Genomic DNA, 16,799 nt, shown 5'->3' with positions numbered 1-16,799 from the left:
TCAATATATGAAATAAAGTCAATAATTTCATACATCACTTCTACAAATGGGACATGTAAAGCCAAATATTATACAGGAGTTGGGTCATTGTGTGCAGATTATAGGCACATAGAGTTATTAATATTATTACAAATTACGAATATGTATTGAGTAGGGTATGATGATGTGAGTACCCATGCAAACTCTTGGTCATAACATGAAGTAAATCGTTACACCGTGCATGATGAAATGCTGTCAATGAATGTACAAGTAGCAGTTCCAGAATGAGATCATGAAACATATGAGGGTAGTAATCTTGAATTCTGAAAGAAGATATTTATGTTGCTGACACACCTGCTAAAGATAAAAGTGACATACATAGCCTGCCTTCTGAGGAGGGAACAAACTGACAACAAGATGATATAAGTGAAATACTTCTTTCTAACCGGAGGGCCAAACTCCAAAAACTCGCTTACTTAACGAGTGAGTTGCACTCTCTCTACAAACTAAGTAGACCATGCTTATTTTCAAGTTTTTATTGTAACAAACAACTTTCCACTGGTCTACCTCAAAAAATTTATTGCGAAAGCCTCCAAATCCAAGATGGCGTCCAAGATGGCCGCCATATTTACTGAATTTGTTATTTAAATGATAGAATCTGATAGAAACATCAGATTTCAACAAATGTGATGTCATATGAAAGAGAATAAAATTGTCTACAAGTTGATACCATTTTTGTGGGTTATTGTGATAACTGGATTGAGATTTTAAGGAAAAAACATTCATTTTTTTATATTTTTCTGAAAAAAGGAAAATCATGAAAATGCTTGATTCTGCATAAATCAGAGAAAGACTGAAGGATTATCTTGAAACGTTTCAAGAATTTTGTTTGACATATAATTAATATTTGTAGAAAATTAGGAGTCAGTACCATTTTTGGTTAAGGAGTTATAATGTCTCAAACTTGAAAACTCACTATGTAAAAATGGCCACTTTAGTTGTGACAAGACTTTGTTGGTCGTAAAAAAAGCCTGCGCGCGCCAAGACTACTACACGCACCACTGGCACTGGCGCTTGTAACAGTGCCAGTGGTGTATGTAGTAGTCTTAGCAAACGCAGACTTTTTCTTTGACAAACAAGGGTTTGTGCCTGCAAACTAACTTTTCATACCAAGTGGTAGCTCAGGTGACGCTGATTGCTATTATTTCAAAGTAGCTTGTTCTGAAGCAGATGAGATGAAGCAAAAAATATCTTTCAAATAGAGGTAGAAGCTTGAAATAACCTTGCTATAGAAAGTTTAAAACAAAATTTGGATCAATCACTCAAAAAATTCAAGATTGCAGGCCATCAAAGCTGACATAGTGTATTGCTCCAAAGTAAATGTATCATTTCGATTTTTATACAATTTTGTCGGTTTTGGTGTCTATTTATATGGTTTTTATAAATTCTGAACATTTTAATGCTATTTCAAACCATCTTAGGTTTTTATGGAGACATTTTTCAGAATGCACCATTAATATTTCTCTAAAAAGTTACCCAAAAAATAAATTAAAAATGTTTATGAAAACCATGCAGAAACTAAAATCTTTCCCATATAATCAATATTTGGAGGTCAGTATTGTATTTGGTTCAGGAGTTATAATGTCTCAAACTTGAAATCCCATTTTACATAATATATATTTGCACGCATCTGTTCCCAAAGACGTCACAGAGGGTCAAATCCAAGATCGTGCTTACTTTTCGAGTTCCACTCTCTCTATAAACAAAACCATACATAATATTAAGCATACTAAGCAATGTTCCGCAAGTACACCTCAGTAGATTTGTTGCAAAAACCTCCAAAGTACAGATGCGGTCCAATAGGGCCGCCATTTTTATTAAATTTAACATTTCAAACATAACATTTGATAGAGACATTGGATTGCAAAAAATTTGATGTCATATGAAGGAGAGCAAAACTTCCTAAAAGTTGATACCACTTTAGCTGTGTATTGTGATAAATTGGGGGGGGGGGGGGGTTGTTTGCTTCTCTTTCTTGGGGGGGAATCCATATTTTTATATTCTTTTGAAAAAAGGAAGAAATGCAAAAATGCATGATTTAGTATTTATCAAAGAAGAACTGAAGAATTATTTTGAAGCCTGCGATTGAGATTGAGATTTACTGAGATTTAGACATAATTCATATTTCTGGAATTACAGGCAATATCATACACTGTTGACAAGTTAACATCTAAAACTTGAAAGAATTATATTGAATGCATTATAAATTTTGCATACAATGTGTTTACATGGTCACATGTAATACTGTAATGGTCTAGTGACTTGCAAGTACCTGCAAACTAACTTTTCATGCCAAGTGGTAGGTGACGCTGATCGCTATTACTGTAGCATTTCATCATAGTAGATTGTTCTGAGGCAGATAAGATTGAACAGAAAGTATTTTCCAAAAAGAGATAGGAGCTTGAAATTTGGCACAAATTTTTCCAATGTGTAATAATTAGCGATAAAAATAGTATCCACACAAAATTCAAAATGGCGGCAATTTCTCAACTTTGCTCTTAAATGTGTTGTGCGAAATTACTTTTCAGTATATTGTTCGAATAAAATTTTCCAAATTGATTATTCGTGCTGTATATTCACATTTACAAATAAGCATGCTGAAACTGTATTTACTGTTATCAGATATTTCTTACATTGTTTTTGGGCTGATTTCATGTGGGTTATAGTGTCACAATTGATCTGAACTTATGCCATTGGTAGATGCTTTCCCATATTAGATATCAGGATCACTCGAGAGTGAAAATGTTCATTTTCATTTATTTTAGAGTGACCTCGGGGATCACTCGAAGAGTGACGAGTGATCCCTAAGGCAGGGCTCGACACTAACGTTGGTCCGGTGGCCCGGGGCCACCAAAAACGCACGTCGGGCCACCAAAATGTCAGAAATGAAGAATTTGGTGGCTTGATCGGGCCACCAAAAAAGGTCGGATATTTGCCTTTGGGCCACCAAAAATAAAAGTTAGTGTGGAGCCCTGCCTAAGGTCACTCTAAAATGAGTGAAAATGAACATTTTCACTCAAAGGTTACTCCAATTTCACTCTAAATTCACTGTTTTCTGTTATTCACTCCTCACATCAAAAGTAAAAACTTCCACTCGATTTGTTTTTTTCTTTTTCGGAGAGTAGAATATCACTGGTTTTAAAAATGTGTCCATAAAAACATAAGACGGTTTAAGATATCACAACAGACAAAATTGTATCAAAATCGAAATAATACATTTAATTTGGCGCAATACACTATGTCAACTTTGATGGCTGTCATCTTGATTTTTTTTTTTGAGCGGTTGATCTAAATTGTGTCTTAAACTATCTATAACAAGATTGGTGCCAAGTTTCAAGCTACTACCTCTATTTGAAATTTTGTTTGCTTCATCTCATCTGATTCAGAACAATCTACTTTGAAATAATAGCGATCAGTATCACCTGAGCTACCACTTGATATGAAAAGTTAGTTTGCAGGTACAAACCCTTGTTTGTCAAAGAAAAAATCTGCATTTGCCAAGACTACTACACGCACTACTGGCGCTGCTACCAGCGCCAGTGCCAGTGGTGCGTGTAGTAGTCTTGGCGCGCGCAGGCTTTTTTACGACCAACAAGGTCTTGGTCACAACTACAGTGGCCATTGTTACGTAGTGAGTTTTCAAGTTTGAGACATTATAACTCCTGAACCAACAAGGCAATCGCCAAATTGTGTCTCGCCCATTCACGTACAAGGAATTAATATTTTTTATAACTCCCAGAAGTTAATTGACCTGCTTATGACCTTTGACCTTGTGGTGACCTTCAATACCCTAAGGGACATCTACCATCCAAGTTTGGTCACAAACGGACAAAGGGATCAAACGTAATGAGCCATAATCGAAACGCGTCATAAAAAATTAACATTGGGCCCTAAAAATTTGTTGACCCCTTTCTGTGACCTTTGACCTTGTGATGACCTTTGACTCCCCAAGGGACATCTACCATCCAAGTTTGGTCACAAACGGACATAGGGATCAAAAGTTATGAGCCACAATCAAAACGCGCCCTAAAAACATAACATTGGGCCCTAAAAGTTTGTTGACCCCTGTCTGTGACCTTTGACCTTGTGACGACCTTCACCTCCCCAAGGGACATGTTCCATCCAAGTTTGGTCACAAACGGACAAAGGGATCAAAAGTTGTGAGCCATAATCGAAATGCACCCTAAAAACTTAACATTGGGCCCTAAAAGTTCGTTGACCCCTGTCTGTAACCTTTGACCTTGTGGTTACCTTCAACTTCCTAAGAGACATCTACCATCACCCAAGTTTGATTGCCATTGTAGCAACATGTGCTGAGTTATGTGTGATAAGAGTCTTGCAAGTAAGCTTTAACGTATGACCTCAAATGACCTTTGACCTTATCGTGTGACCTCTTACGGCACCATAACATGAAGGTACCCCCAGTGCATCCATCACCCAAGTTTGATTGCTATTGTAGCAACATGTGTCGAGTTACGAGTGATAAGAGAGTCTTGCAAGTAAACTTTAACGTATGACCTCAAATGACCTTTGACCTTATCCTGTGACCTCCAACAGCACCACAACATGAAGGTACCCCTAGTGCATCTATGACCCAAGTTAGGTTGTAATCCAAGCAACTTATGTGAAGTTATTTGTCAAAAGAGAGTCTTGCAGGTAAACTTTAACATAGAAAAGAGGGTCTTGCACATACCCTTTAATATATGACCTCAAATGACCTTTGACCTCATCACATGACCTCTGACAACACCATAACATGAAGATACCCCTAGTGCTTCTATCACCCAAGTGTGGCTGCCATTGCTGTAACAGTTGCCAAGTTATGCATCATAAGAGAGTCTTGCAGGTAAACTTTAACATTTGTGACGGACGACGGACGACGGACGGACGACGGACGACGGACGGACGACGGACGGACGACGGACGACGGACGGACGACGGACGGACGACGGACGGACGCCATTTGGATCCCTTAGTCTCGCCTTCACCTCTGGTGGGCGAGACAAAAATGGCACTGACTCCTAATTTTCTACAAATATTAATTATATGTCAAACAAAATTCTTGAAACGTTTCAAGATAATCCTTCAGTCTTTCTCTGATTTATGCTGAATCAAGCATTTTCATGATTTTCCTTTTTTCAGAAAAATATCAAAAAATGAGTGTTTTTTCCTTAAAATCTCAATCCAGTTATCACAATAACCCACAAAAATGGTATCAACTTGTAGACAATTTTATTCTCTTTCATATGACATCACATTTGTTGAAATCTGATGTTTCTATCAGATTCTATCATTTAAATAACAAATTCAGTAAATATGGCGGCCATCTTGGACGCCATCTTGGATTTGGAGGCTTTCGCAACAAATTTTTTGAGGTAGACCAGTGGAAAGTTGTTTGTTACAATAAAAACTTGAAAATAAGCATGGTCTACTTAGTTTGTAGAGAGAGTGCAACTCGACCTCTGTTTTTAGCTTTTGGCCCCCCGGTTATTCATAAAGATTTGTAAATTATGACCGAAACAGGTATAAAATAAATATGATTATCTAAAACACTTCATGACTCTGAATAAACCTTTGCTAAGTAATCTTTTATCAAGGCTTACATGTCAATTGAATTATCCATACCTTTAAATAGATTATGAATTCCTTTCTTGCATAATAAGGCTATGTATGTGGCTCCATATGTGAATCCTCTCAGTTATCAACCTAAAATATTAAAAGAAACATTCATGAGCATGCAAATTCAACCTCTTAGTTGCTCTCAGGTTTTCCTCAACGTGCATCAGACTATGACAATATGTTGTAGAAATGTTTGTCTAGTCTGGAGACTGACAGACTTACAAGTATCTGAGGCTCATCAGGACCATCCTCCTCATCTCCTCCAGCTGTCTGCTCCTCGTATCTGTCTAGGGGCGAGGTGCTACCCATCTCACGCAGAATGGTGGGAGACTTTCGCTTGTGCTCCTTGACGTGGAGAGACTTCTCCCACTTGGGGTCTTCAAACAGGTGGGGGTAGACTTTGCGCCTCTTCTTCATCTGCTTCTCCTCATTGAGGATGTGTGAGAGGAGTTTGGCCTGCTTCTGGTGCTGGTCAGCTGTGTACTTCCTGCAAGATCAATGTTTGTCACAAAATGTGTGAGAAATTACTACACAGGTGTACCTTATTCCCAATGTACAAACAAAGATCTGAATACCTTGATTGTCATGGCGACTGGTCACATGCTACTATCTGCTTCTGTTTAAACTGTACTTCCACTAGCATATTAGCAGTAGCTGGAGGACCTTATTTCGCTATCATCTGCATTGTCGTTCTTCAATTGTCATCACGAAAGTCACAGCCTTCATCCATATCATAACCATCAACCTCACTATTCATTATAAGGCATTTCAGATGGTAACAGTCAAAAGACAATCACAAGACCAAAGCATTGAAACTCAGCTGCATTAAATGCAAAATAATGCCTGTTGGCATATGGCTTATCATTCACTGATAAACCTCATGAATAGATTACCAAGAAGTATGTACAGGCAACCATTTCTATACACGTACATATTGCAACAATGATCACTCGTAGTGAAGGAAAGTACATCAATACATTGATACATGCACAGGGGGAAGATTCTAACTCACTGTCTGTCAGTGTCACGTTCCTCCATTCTCTTCTTCCTCAGCATGACTTCAGCTGAGTTCTCCCCTGACTCTACCAGCTGAAGTCGCTCCTGCTCCTCCTTGGCTACTCCCTGGCGAGTGTCGTACCGGTTTCTGGCCTGGAGGGCTCGCAGATTCTCCTTCAAGGAACACGGGTCCATGAATCATAATATAAACAAACATTACAGGGATGTCATATCCACAGAATTCACTTAGTAGCACTACCTACATTGCTTGCAGCACAAATGTGATTAGGTGGATTCAAATTTTTTTTGCACACGAGACAAAGGTAAATTTTCTGCCCACAGTCGGTAGGGTATCAAAATTCACTACATAATGCCACTATAACTTGAGGAAATCATGTTAGATATCAGATAGATGTGATGAATAGGGTATGTAGAAGGGAGATGGAGGATTGTGTTACTTTAAATAAAGTCCAGAAATGAGGTGTGAAATCATGTCTGCCTGCATCAAGTGATCATTTTCAACATGATCCTATATCAGTGTTAGTACTTCTAGCTGAGAAAAATGAAAACACAGACTACAAGTTTGATAGGGCTGACTGAAATTATTGAGAGATCTGCCAAATAAATTATAGCGTATTAAAGTATACCTACACAGGTTGTAAAACTCCTTACCTATGATTACTCATTCTTTGCAACCCAAACCTATGTGATACACACAACTGCATTTGTGTGCCAGCTCACTAGATCAGCATTGGCACTAGTCCCATTCACTGCTAGATTGTGAGGCAAGAGTGACTGTCAGATCTTTTTTTCTGTGGATTTCTCACTGCTAATTATATTGCTTTTTAATGTACAGTTTGAGAGCATAATACTTCATATCATTACAAGTCAAATTAACACTGCATTTTGGGAAGCTCTCCTACAAGAGGGGGAAAAATGTCTTCTGACTATAACCCTCCATGTTTCACACACACCACAACTCAGTATTATCTTGTACTGATCCTTTTCCCATATTCAGAAGTTTCGATGACTCTCATTAAAAATCTTTCTATGTAATGGTTGCCAAGTCGACATGCACTACTGTAAAAGTGGAAATTTTGGTGGCGTGGATGATTTTCACACATTTTGTGTGACCAGAAACAAGCAAGAAATTAAAGCACATGAATATTTTTGCTTGTAAAATGTACCACTTTGTAATGTCTTGATTTTGTGGAATTAAAAACATGCAAAATTCATTTTACTTGGCAGTGCGCAAAAAATTACTCGCACAAAAATATCCACTCTAACAGTACTTGTTTATTTGGTAGTGATATCAGATGTCATAAGTGATGTAGGTCTAGTCTCTGTTGGATATGTTGAGATTATTATTTTTTTTGAGAGAGAGTTATAGAAGGGCTTACCCTGTTTGAACTGATGTCCTGCTTCAGCTTCAGAAGAGTGCCAATCCTCTTCTCTGTGTGAGCCTTCTCCCGCTCCATCTCCTCTGCTTCCTGCTGCCGGTACCTGGCATCATCAGAATCAAGTGAATGATGGCCACTTCAACTGATTACTGGACGGAGTTATTCAATGTTAAGGTTCTGGCCTAAAAGCCCGATTGATATCCTGTTCTTGCCCCCCCCCCCACTTTTTTTTTTATAGTTTTGTCTGTGTCTAAAGGCAGTATCGCCCTGTGATACACTATTGCCATTTTACACACACTTTGTTCAAGTTTTTCAGGTAGCTGTGAATAATCTTTGAGAAGGGATATGCATACGACTGAGTGCTTAAATTGCAACGGTGAAGCTGCTACTTGCAATTATGTCAAACTCTGCATTTTTTATGATTATCATAATCACAGGAAACATCCAGATAGCCATTAACATCTGTCCCTTGATCAATATCAAAGGTTCCTTCTACTCAGTCAAAGTATTACTGACCCATACAATGCTACAAACATAAAGTTGATAGATTCAAAGCTTACAATAAAGCATACATGTGAAAGCAAATCCATACAACCTATTTTTTCATGTGACCTTGGACCCAAAGACTTCAAGTCCTAATTCTACTCACTTTGCAAGGGACTGCTTCAGGTACTGTGAGGCAACCTCTTGACTTTTCCTGGCTGCACTCAGGGCCTGGCGGTGCTTGCGGTCATGCTCCATCAAGGCTGCAATGTGGTCCCTGGATGTAGGGCATTATGAGAGAGAGTGCAACACCCTGTTTTCTATGTTTCAATGTACACCAGAGCAACAGTTAAAGCATGGCATAAAGAGAATGTCATGTTTTGAAAAGAAAAACAAATACTGTTAGAGTTTGAAAAAAAAATATTGGTGCTGAATCTAAGTTTATAAGTTTGCTTTAAGCATGATAGGATTACATGTATCATGTCATGGAGCAACATCACTTTCACTTCACCTAAATCTGTACCACCAAAAATGCAACAAGCTTATATTCACACTTTTTAATCCAATATAATGCTTGCATTAGGCCTAACCTTATCAGAAGAAAAACCTGTCCAAGCTTTCCACAGTTTCTGGCAATAAATCAACTTCTTATGAAATATGCTTGTGACAGTAAAAGTTTATATAAGAAAGTAAAGTTTTCAACAAACATAGATTCTGTCCTTAGCCTACAACACAGTACTATAGAAATTTGATAAGTTAATTTCCAAAAGAAGGTCTATCACATCATGCCGGTACGCTGACTTTCTTGTAATTGCAATAATACATTTGTAGAGTGACACAAAATATTGATTTGCTTGAAGGGGAATTTACTCCAAACATATATGTAAATTCAGTGAAAGCACAAACATTATAAAATGCAACAGTGATGACATCTGAGGAAATCACAAAATTGTTCATAAATTATAAATCTTTAAACTTTGGTTAAATCCATGTGCTGCCATCACTGGAAAAGAAGGTTACAACAGTCCATTTTGTCAGAGTAGGGTAACAACATTGGAAAAAATACACTAAGAATCCCCCCAAAATGTCATTTTTTTCACTAAAAAAACACACACATTCTTCAACTTTTTACTGACCTATGGTAAGGCTAATACTATTCCCCTTACCTTTTGCTGGAGGTAAGTCATGGGCTCTTTCTTTATCCCAGAAAGAGAAAAAGCATGGAATTTGCCTCACAGTTTCTTTAATAGTTGATATCATTTTCCTACTGTGACGTCACATCACATATTCCGCAACCTTCTCATCCAGCAACGACGGCACAGGGTTTTCATCTAACTTTTAAATGTCATAACTTCTGAACGAATCCTCCGATTAACGTCAAACTTCACTGACGAGCTTTAATATTTCTTCCCTCCCTAAACCCACATAATATTTGAGGTAGATTCCCGTCAACTCTCATTGGGCAATCAAAAGTATTTGATTTTTTGACTTGAGGTCAAGCAGTACTGACAAAAGGCTGAAGTAAAAGTCATGATCTCAACTCACTGCTCCCTCTTTCTCCTGCGATGCTCTGCCTGGCTGAGGTACTTAGATTCTTTCTCCGCCCTCCTGGCAGCATTCTCCTTTCGCTCCTCCTCCAGCTCTGCCTCTCTCTTCTGAAGCTCCTCCTCCTCCAGGAGATACTTCCCTCGCTCAAGGTCAAAGTGGGATAGCTGCAGTCTGGCAAAATTAGTTTCAACAAATAAAACCATATTTGCAGCCTTTGAATATAAGAATAGCTTTATAACAGATACTTCATTCCCAATTCTTGAATGATGAAAATAAACAAGAGAGTTAAAAACACAGAAAAATAATAACACATTATGAGAACCTCATTTGAAATCAAATTTGTCCTGTCCCTCTCATTTCTGATTGCATTTGCTTTGAAACACCACAAAAATAAAATCTAGTGAATACAACAAGAAAATATCATAATATCCTTGGGGTATGCATGACTGATGGCCATTGCGAGCATGGCTGTCTTTTAATGTTTTTCCTCTTTTTTTTTTTCATTTACCCAATATTCATGTCAGCCAATTTGACTGATTAAAATCTTGGCCTGAAGAGGTTTTTCTGTTAAAGTATATCAGCACTCATTTTATGACATCTCTAGCAAGGCTGTAGAACACCAGCACAGCTTTTAACTGGCATATTTATATGATACCAAGATATCCCTATGGCCTGGTGCAATATTACTCCAAGCTATATCACTTCAAAAAACAAAAAATACTACCATATTTTACTGTAACAGTAATGTTACAGTCACAGTCTGCAAAGATCCCAACTTACTCTGCCTTGTCCAGTCTGTCTACGATCTGGGCTTCTAGCAGTCTCTCTGCCTCCAGCTCTTGGGCAAGTTTGACCAGCTTACTGTCCAGCCGGTAAGCATTGGCCGAGTTGCCCTCCCTTTGACAGATCTCTAACTGAATGAGGATGTGGTCTCTCTCCAGGGTGAGAGCCTCTAGACTGGTACGGCATTTCTGCAGCTCCTCTCTGGGGTCAACAAAAGGTCACACGAACAGTCGATTTTGCATCCTGACAGACTTACATTGCTATACTACAGCATACTTAAAAACATTTATTGAGAAACCAGCCTAAATGATTGATGAGTAAAGTATTTCAGCCCATGCATAGACAAAAGCATTTTTTGTATCTTTCTCTTTTCTTAAGTTATACTTATTTCACTTATTAAAACTAATGAGTCCGTACATTCTTGACACTCTGAGAGGCTTTGTGTCTTTTGGAAATGGGGAAAAAATCATGAATAACAAATCAATCATAAAACAAGCCCAATAAGTTTCCTTTGCCTGCAAATCAATCATGTGAGTTTCTCTTACGAAAACTCTGAAAATGCCCCCCTCAAAAAAAAAAAAAAAAAAAGTATAGCATCACCATTAAAAAACATGGTATAATGATACGGAATATGATCTAGCAGTATCAGAGAAATGCTGTAGGAACATCACTTCTTAAGCAAAGCGCTGGAATTGAGTTCACAATCTAAAGCATTAAGGTGCAAACAGAGGGCTAGTCTTCACACTATGCAGCATTGCTGATAAAGTCATTAAAGAGCATGTTAATACATTGTTATTCATAATACATTCACAATGCTGACAAAATACAAAACAAAATCTTATACTTCAGAACACAGAATAACCATGTTGCGGATGGTGCCTTTGGCAAATGAAAAAAAAAAATTCCAAGAATGATGTTTACCAAGCGATGTTGGCTTTTCCTGCACTGTTGTGTCAACTCACCTCGTTGTATCCACAATGCTCTCCTGATCCAGAAGCTGCTGGTCCAACTTGTCCAGATGGCGTCTGAGAGCCAGCATTCTCAACTTGTCATCTCGTGAAAACTTCTTCTTGGCAGAGGAAGGTTTGGTACTCTTCTCACGCAGGCTTTCTTCTGGCCTGGAATAGAAAGAGATAACAAGAGATTCCAAGAGATGTACTCCTAAGTTGTTATCATTTGTATTATTCACAATTCTCTTTTGGTTGCAGATATTTGAAAAAATAGAAAGGTTTGTTGGACAACAAGACACATTTTCAAATGTCATAGACACCTGGAGCACAGTGATATGCCCCCATATCGACATGAGCTACATCTCTAGTAATATGTGACCCGCTACAACAAAATGGTCCTAAAGTCGCGCACGGTCGAAGCCGTGAAAATCGAGTTTGAAATTAGAGCATCAAAATTGGTCAAAACTTACGATTTTCTGAATTTGACATATTATTAGAGTCTGACATGTCTTCTATCATCTGTCGAAATTTTGAAGCAAAATGATGAAAGGAAAGACCAAAAAATAACGTTTTTCTGGGCCATGTTTTTTGGGCGTTTCAACGAGGCAGAAACTGGTTCGAACATTTGGATTGAGCGCCACACGTAGGCTCCGCCCCTAACAACGACCAGAGTGATCTCATTGGTCAGTTTGCTGCTTGCCGCTAACCAAAGCGTGAAGCTCGCACACTGCCCAGTCGACTGGTGCGTGCAGGCGGGTTGCGCTATGCCTAGCCGCTTCTCCTGACATCCTGGTCACTGATTGGTCGGCGAGGAGACCGCCGACGCTGTGTTTGAATGAGCATTTCGGGGGTTGCTAGGGCTTAACTTCTATTGTCCGGAGGTGAATACTGACTTGCGTGTCTCTTGATTGTGATTGCGTCGCAAGGAGAACTTTTAGGGCGCTTTTCTCGAAACAGTGATTTCCCAGACGTCTTGACATGCTCTCTTTTAAACATCGATATCTCCGCAGCCGATTATTTTCATAAGACGTGTTATATATCAATTTAAAGCAGAAAGATTAGGGAATTGTGTCATGCAGTTTTCAAATAATCGACCTCGCCCGACTTTAGGATCATTTTGTTGTAGCGGGTCACATATCTGCATTCCTAAAGCAAAGAGAAACAGAGAGATTAAAAAATGCATTTCATGGAAACAGTTTTATACTAGTACCTTATAACATGACATGCTACAATTAATTGCTTGAAAAATCAAACAGTCAATATCACCAGTGTTCAAAAGTGACCACAGAATTGAAGAGAATTGTATTTTATAGAGGATCGCAACTGTTTGCTGAAGATAAAAGAGGCAAGCAATTCCCAAGGCAGGCTCTTACAGCTATAATTTGTCTACTGCAAGTGCTACAAAGATAACTTTGGTACTCACTCCATCAGTGAAATATCACTCTGGGACCAAGCATCTTCATCACTGTTGTACTCCAAGGCACTAGACTCTAGCCATGCCCCGTCCTGCTGGAAAGAAGATGGGGGTGGCTCGGCCGAGTACTGAGGGAAGCTAGAGGGGTATGCTCCACCCCCGACGGCAGGAGAGTGAAGCTCTGGATCTGTGAAACTCAAAGGGGTGGTCCCCTCCATGGTGGTGAAGCCTGTCTGCAGCTGGCGTCCTTCCTCAGCCTGACTCTGCTGCTGTGACATGGAAGCCTCCATGCTGATCAAGGCTGTACACTAAACCTGGATTCTGGGATAGACAACAATGAGCAAACGATTAAGTAATGTGCACAATGCACAATATAAACTAGTAAAAGATGAAATCCTTTGCTTCACAATTACAGAAATCAAACCATTACTGATGGTTTAAAGAAGCAATAACATATTCTCAAACCAGCCAAATTGGAGCAGAAAGTATTCAGTGATGATCATGTCATATAAATGGAATAGCTTATACGCCTGCAACAGGCATGTAACTGACAGGTCTCATCTTTCAGTAGTGTGTGCATAAATAGAGTAGAGTGAAACTGTTAACCCTTTCCTTACGGGAACCTGGTACCAGGTTCCTGTGGCGTTAGTATACACAGCCCTGTCGCTGTACACAAGCTGGCGCACGGGGATGCCGTGCTTCACATGGCGTCTGGTTGGGCTACTGTGGCGTCAACTGATAATATACAGGAACCTGGTATACCGGGTTCCCAAAATGTAGACAAGAGTGCCTGCATTTGTGCCCTAAATCCATGTTTGTCTTATGCTGCCTAGAAAAATGGCATTGATAGAAGGATTAGAGTTCCTTCTATCAATATCACTTTTCTTTCTATATGTAAACTGTGTGTATTGCAGTATAATTTCCTTTTCTGATGCAGCGTGCACGTATTTTGCTATAAAACTTGTATGAAGATGTATCATATAGACAATCAAGGCTGAGCTCGGTAGATCTAGATTTTTGTGTTTGCTGACCCCATTCAGGTGTCTTTTTTGTGTAAAACAAAAGAGTTTGTGAGCCCATCAGCGCATGCTCTATTCATACCTCGCGCCCAATCGATATCTTGCATTATTCGATGGCACTTGTACTATCTTGTACTATAGTTGACCGTGGAAAGGGGGAATACATGTTTGGCTTGAATTGACTGCTTTCGCATAGCCTAGGTTAATCACAAACCTGTGAATTCTCTGTCGAACCACCTGCAAAAAGATTCTCGTTTTGGGGCATTGGAGGCTATTCAGTCTTAGAGAATTGTGTAAGGAACCGGTTAAGACAAGAGTATTATTAGACCACGTCTAGTCCTAGTCTAACTGCAAAGCCCCAACGTGCAGCGTTGGGGCTGTGCCATTTTCGCATTCAGATCGAGGAGTTGTACAAAACGGTGCCGTTTCGGCGCTATATTTCCTTAATTTTTCAACAAAAACTACTAGGAATACTTACATGGGTCGATTAAATCTAAATGATTAATTTCGGCGACTGTTTGATGCATTTCATTGCTTATGATGCAGAAAATGCTGTCTTATAAGGCAAATATTTTCAGCACGCCATGAATGTGGCAATGGAGTTATTCGTGACTGTTGCTCCCGCTCAGCTGCGAGGTAGCCGCCAGGACCGCGCCGCAAGGCGCGGTCTCCGGGGCTAGTCCTAGTCTAGACACAATAACTGAATCAGACAAATCACACAAAACTGCAATGAGTCTGTGGATATGCCATGTCTAACGTTAGGCCTAACGTGTAGCATGTGTAGGGTTCTATCAGCTTGTGATGTAAGGATAAGGACTCTGTTAAGTCTACAAGTAGGAAAATAATAATTTAGACTCTGTGTCCTATGCTATAGAAATTCTAGTAGTACTACACACTATGATAATGATATGTAACCGCACCAGTGCCCCAACACATACACAGGGCCCCAGAGTGGTTTATTTTTCTGGAGCTAGACTAGTTCACAATAGTCAATAGTCAATGTTCTAGATCTAGGTCTAGTTGATTAGATAACAATTAACCTGTTAGAGGGCTAGGTTTAGCAACTCTTATTATATAAAATTAGGCTCCTACTGAAGATCTAACATGTTACTATATCTATAGTCAATAACTACATCAATAACATGTGCAAGAGAAGCAACAGCACTCTTGGTTTCCTCAGACGCAACCTAAGGAAATGCCCACCACACATAAAGACGTTGGCTTAATATAAGACCTATGTAAGACCTACTCTTGAATACTCCTCCACAGTCTGGGACCCTCACACAAGGAACTCATCAACCAAATCGAGATGGTACAACGACGCGCAGCCCGTTTTGTTACCGCAAACTACGCACAACAAAGCAGTGTTGCCCTCATGCTTCAACAACTGCAGTGGAGATCCCTCTTTGAACGACGAGCCCAAAACATAGTTCTGATGCTCTACAAGATCATGAACGGTTTTGTAGCCATTCCAGCTGCACCTCCTTGCATGTATCCTGCATCGGGTACCAGAGGTCATGATCTCCAACTGAGACAGCACCACTGCCGAATCCAAACCTACCAGCATAGCTTTTTCCCAAGTGTGGTCCCGCTATGGAACAGCCTACCAGCTGCAGCAGTAACGGCTCCTTCTGTTGAAGCCTTCAAGAGCTGCCTCACTTCCATCAATTTACGATAGTCCACCAGAATATTGGTTTTTACTTGCACGTTAGTTTCATGTTAATTTCTGCACCTCCACATGCGTGTTTCTATGACGGCACTACCCTTTTTGTACTCAAGTGCGACAATACTCTGCAAGAGGGATGCACTAACTTGGAAGAAGAAGAAGAAGAAGAAGAAGAAGAAGGGGTAGTCAATGCCAATGACAGTGAGGAAAATAGAATTTTTGCATCTCTCTCGAAGGCCTCTATAACTGCAGAACGTAAAGCCAGGTCGATTACATATCCGTGATATTGACATACATTTGTAACCGTTAGGTCTGGCACAGTGGTAGCGTGTGCACAGCCTACATACGTAGCTAGTGTTCGATGTTCTACCCGCAACTGCCGAGCGAAGCTCCGCCGAAGGTTCGGGGGAAGTCGCAACCGGCGCAAGGCCCTCTCGCCTATTCCACAGGCGTCGACTCAGAGTTACGAACATTAAATTCGGTATGATACACAATCGGATAGCGATAGAAGACATTTAACCCATGTCCTAAGACGACAAATTGCAATTCAAGCTTACATGGATAGAAAAAGGTATAAGGTAGCATCGGTTTGATTACTACATACCTATTGAGTCGGTAATGGTCAGTTTTTAGTCGCGTTTATGGCATTTCTCATCGTTTCCATGAAGCACAGTTGACGATAGCAACGCTCGATCACATACAGACGAGACGTCCTCTACGCAGTACGACGTTGAGGGCGCTAGAGCGTAAACTCCAGAGCGGGTTGATAGATAGAGTTGCGACACTGGGGTACAAAGGTCACGTCAAATAGTTCCCCCTGGTCGTCGATGTCGACGAATTATTTCTACAGGGTTTTCACATAGGCGCGCAGTACCCGGACCC

The 16,799-nt window shown here is 39.8% G+C and overlaps 1 protein-coding gene across 1 annotated transcript in view; it reads right to left on the bottom strand.

Moving 5' to 3' along the window:
• The window catches only part of LOC139711021 (cilia- and flagella-associated protein 74-like), a gene marked incomplete at its 3' end in the record, with an annotated part of 30,443 nt that extends 13,847 nt beyond the window's left edge, over positions 1-16,596 (bottom strand). Inside the window, exons 1-9 of the mRNA XM_071622947.1 lie at positions 16,522-16,596; positions 13,242-13,553; positions 11,831-11,986; positions 10,866-11,069; positions 10,083-10,256; positions 8,704-8,814; positions 8,055-8,157; positions 6,671-6,828; positions 5,881-6,145 (exon numbers count right to left, since the gene is read on the bottom strand). Coding sequence (XP_071479048.1) covers positions 5,881-6,145; positions 6,671-6,828; positions 8,055-8,157; positions 8,704-8,814; positions 10,083-10,256; positions 10,866-11,069; positions 11,831-11,986; positions 13,242-13,522 — 1,452 coding nt within the window. The remainder of the gene's footprint in view (positions 1-5,880; positions 6,146-6,670; positions 6,829-8,054; positions 8,158-8,703; positions 8,815-10,082; positions 10,257-10,865; positions 11,070-11,830; positions 11,987-13,241; positions 13,554-16,521) is intronic.
• Between the last annotated feature and the right edge of the window lie 203 nt (positions 16,597-16,799).

Source organism: Diadema antillarum, unplaced genomic scaffold (genome assembly GCF_040938485.1).
Source record: "Diadema antillarum isolate AM-2024a unplaced genomic scaffold, OU_Dant_1.0 scf00000039, whole genome shotgun sequence".
Taxonomy (NCBI): Eukaryota; Metazoa; Echinodermata; class Echinoidea; order Diadematoida; family Diadematidae; genus Diadema; species Diadema antillarum.
This window is presented reverse-complemented; position numbering and strand designations above follow the sequence as displayed.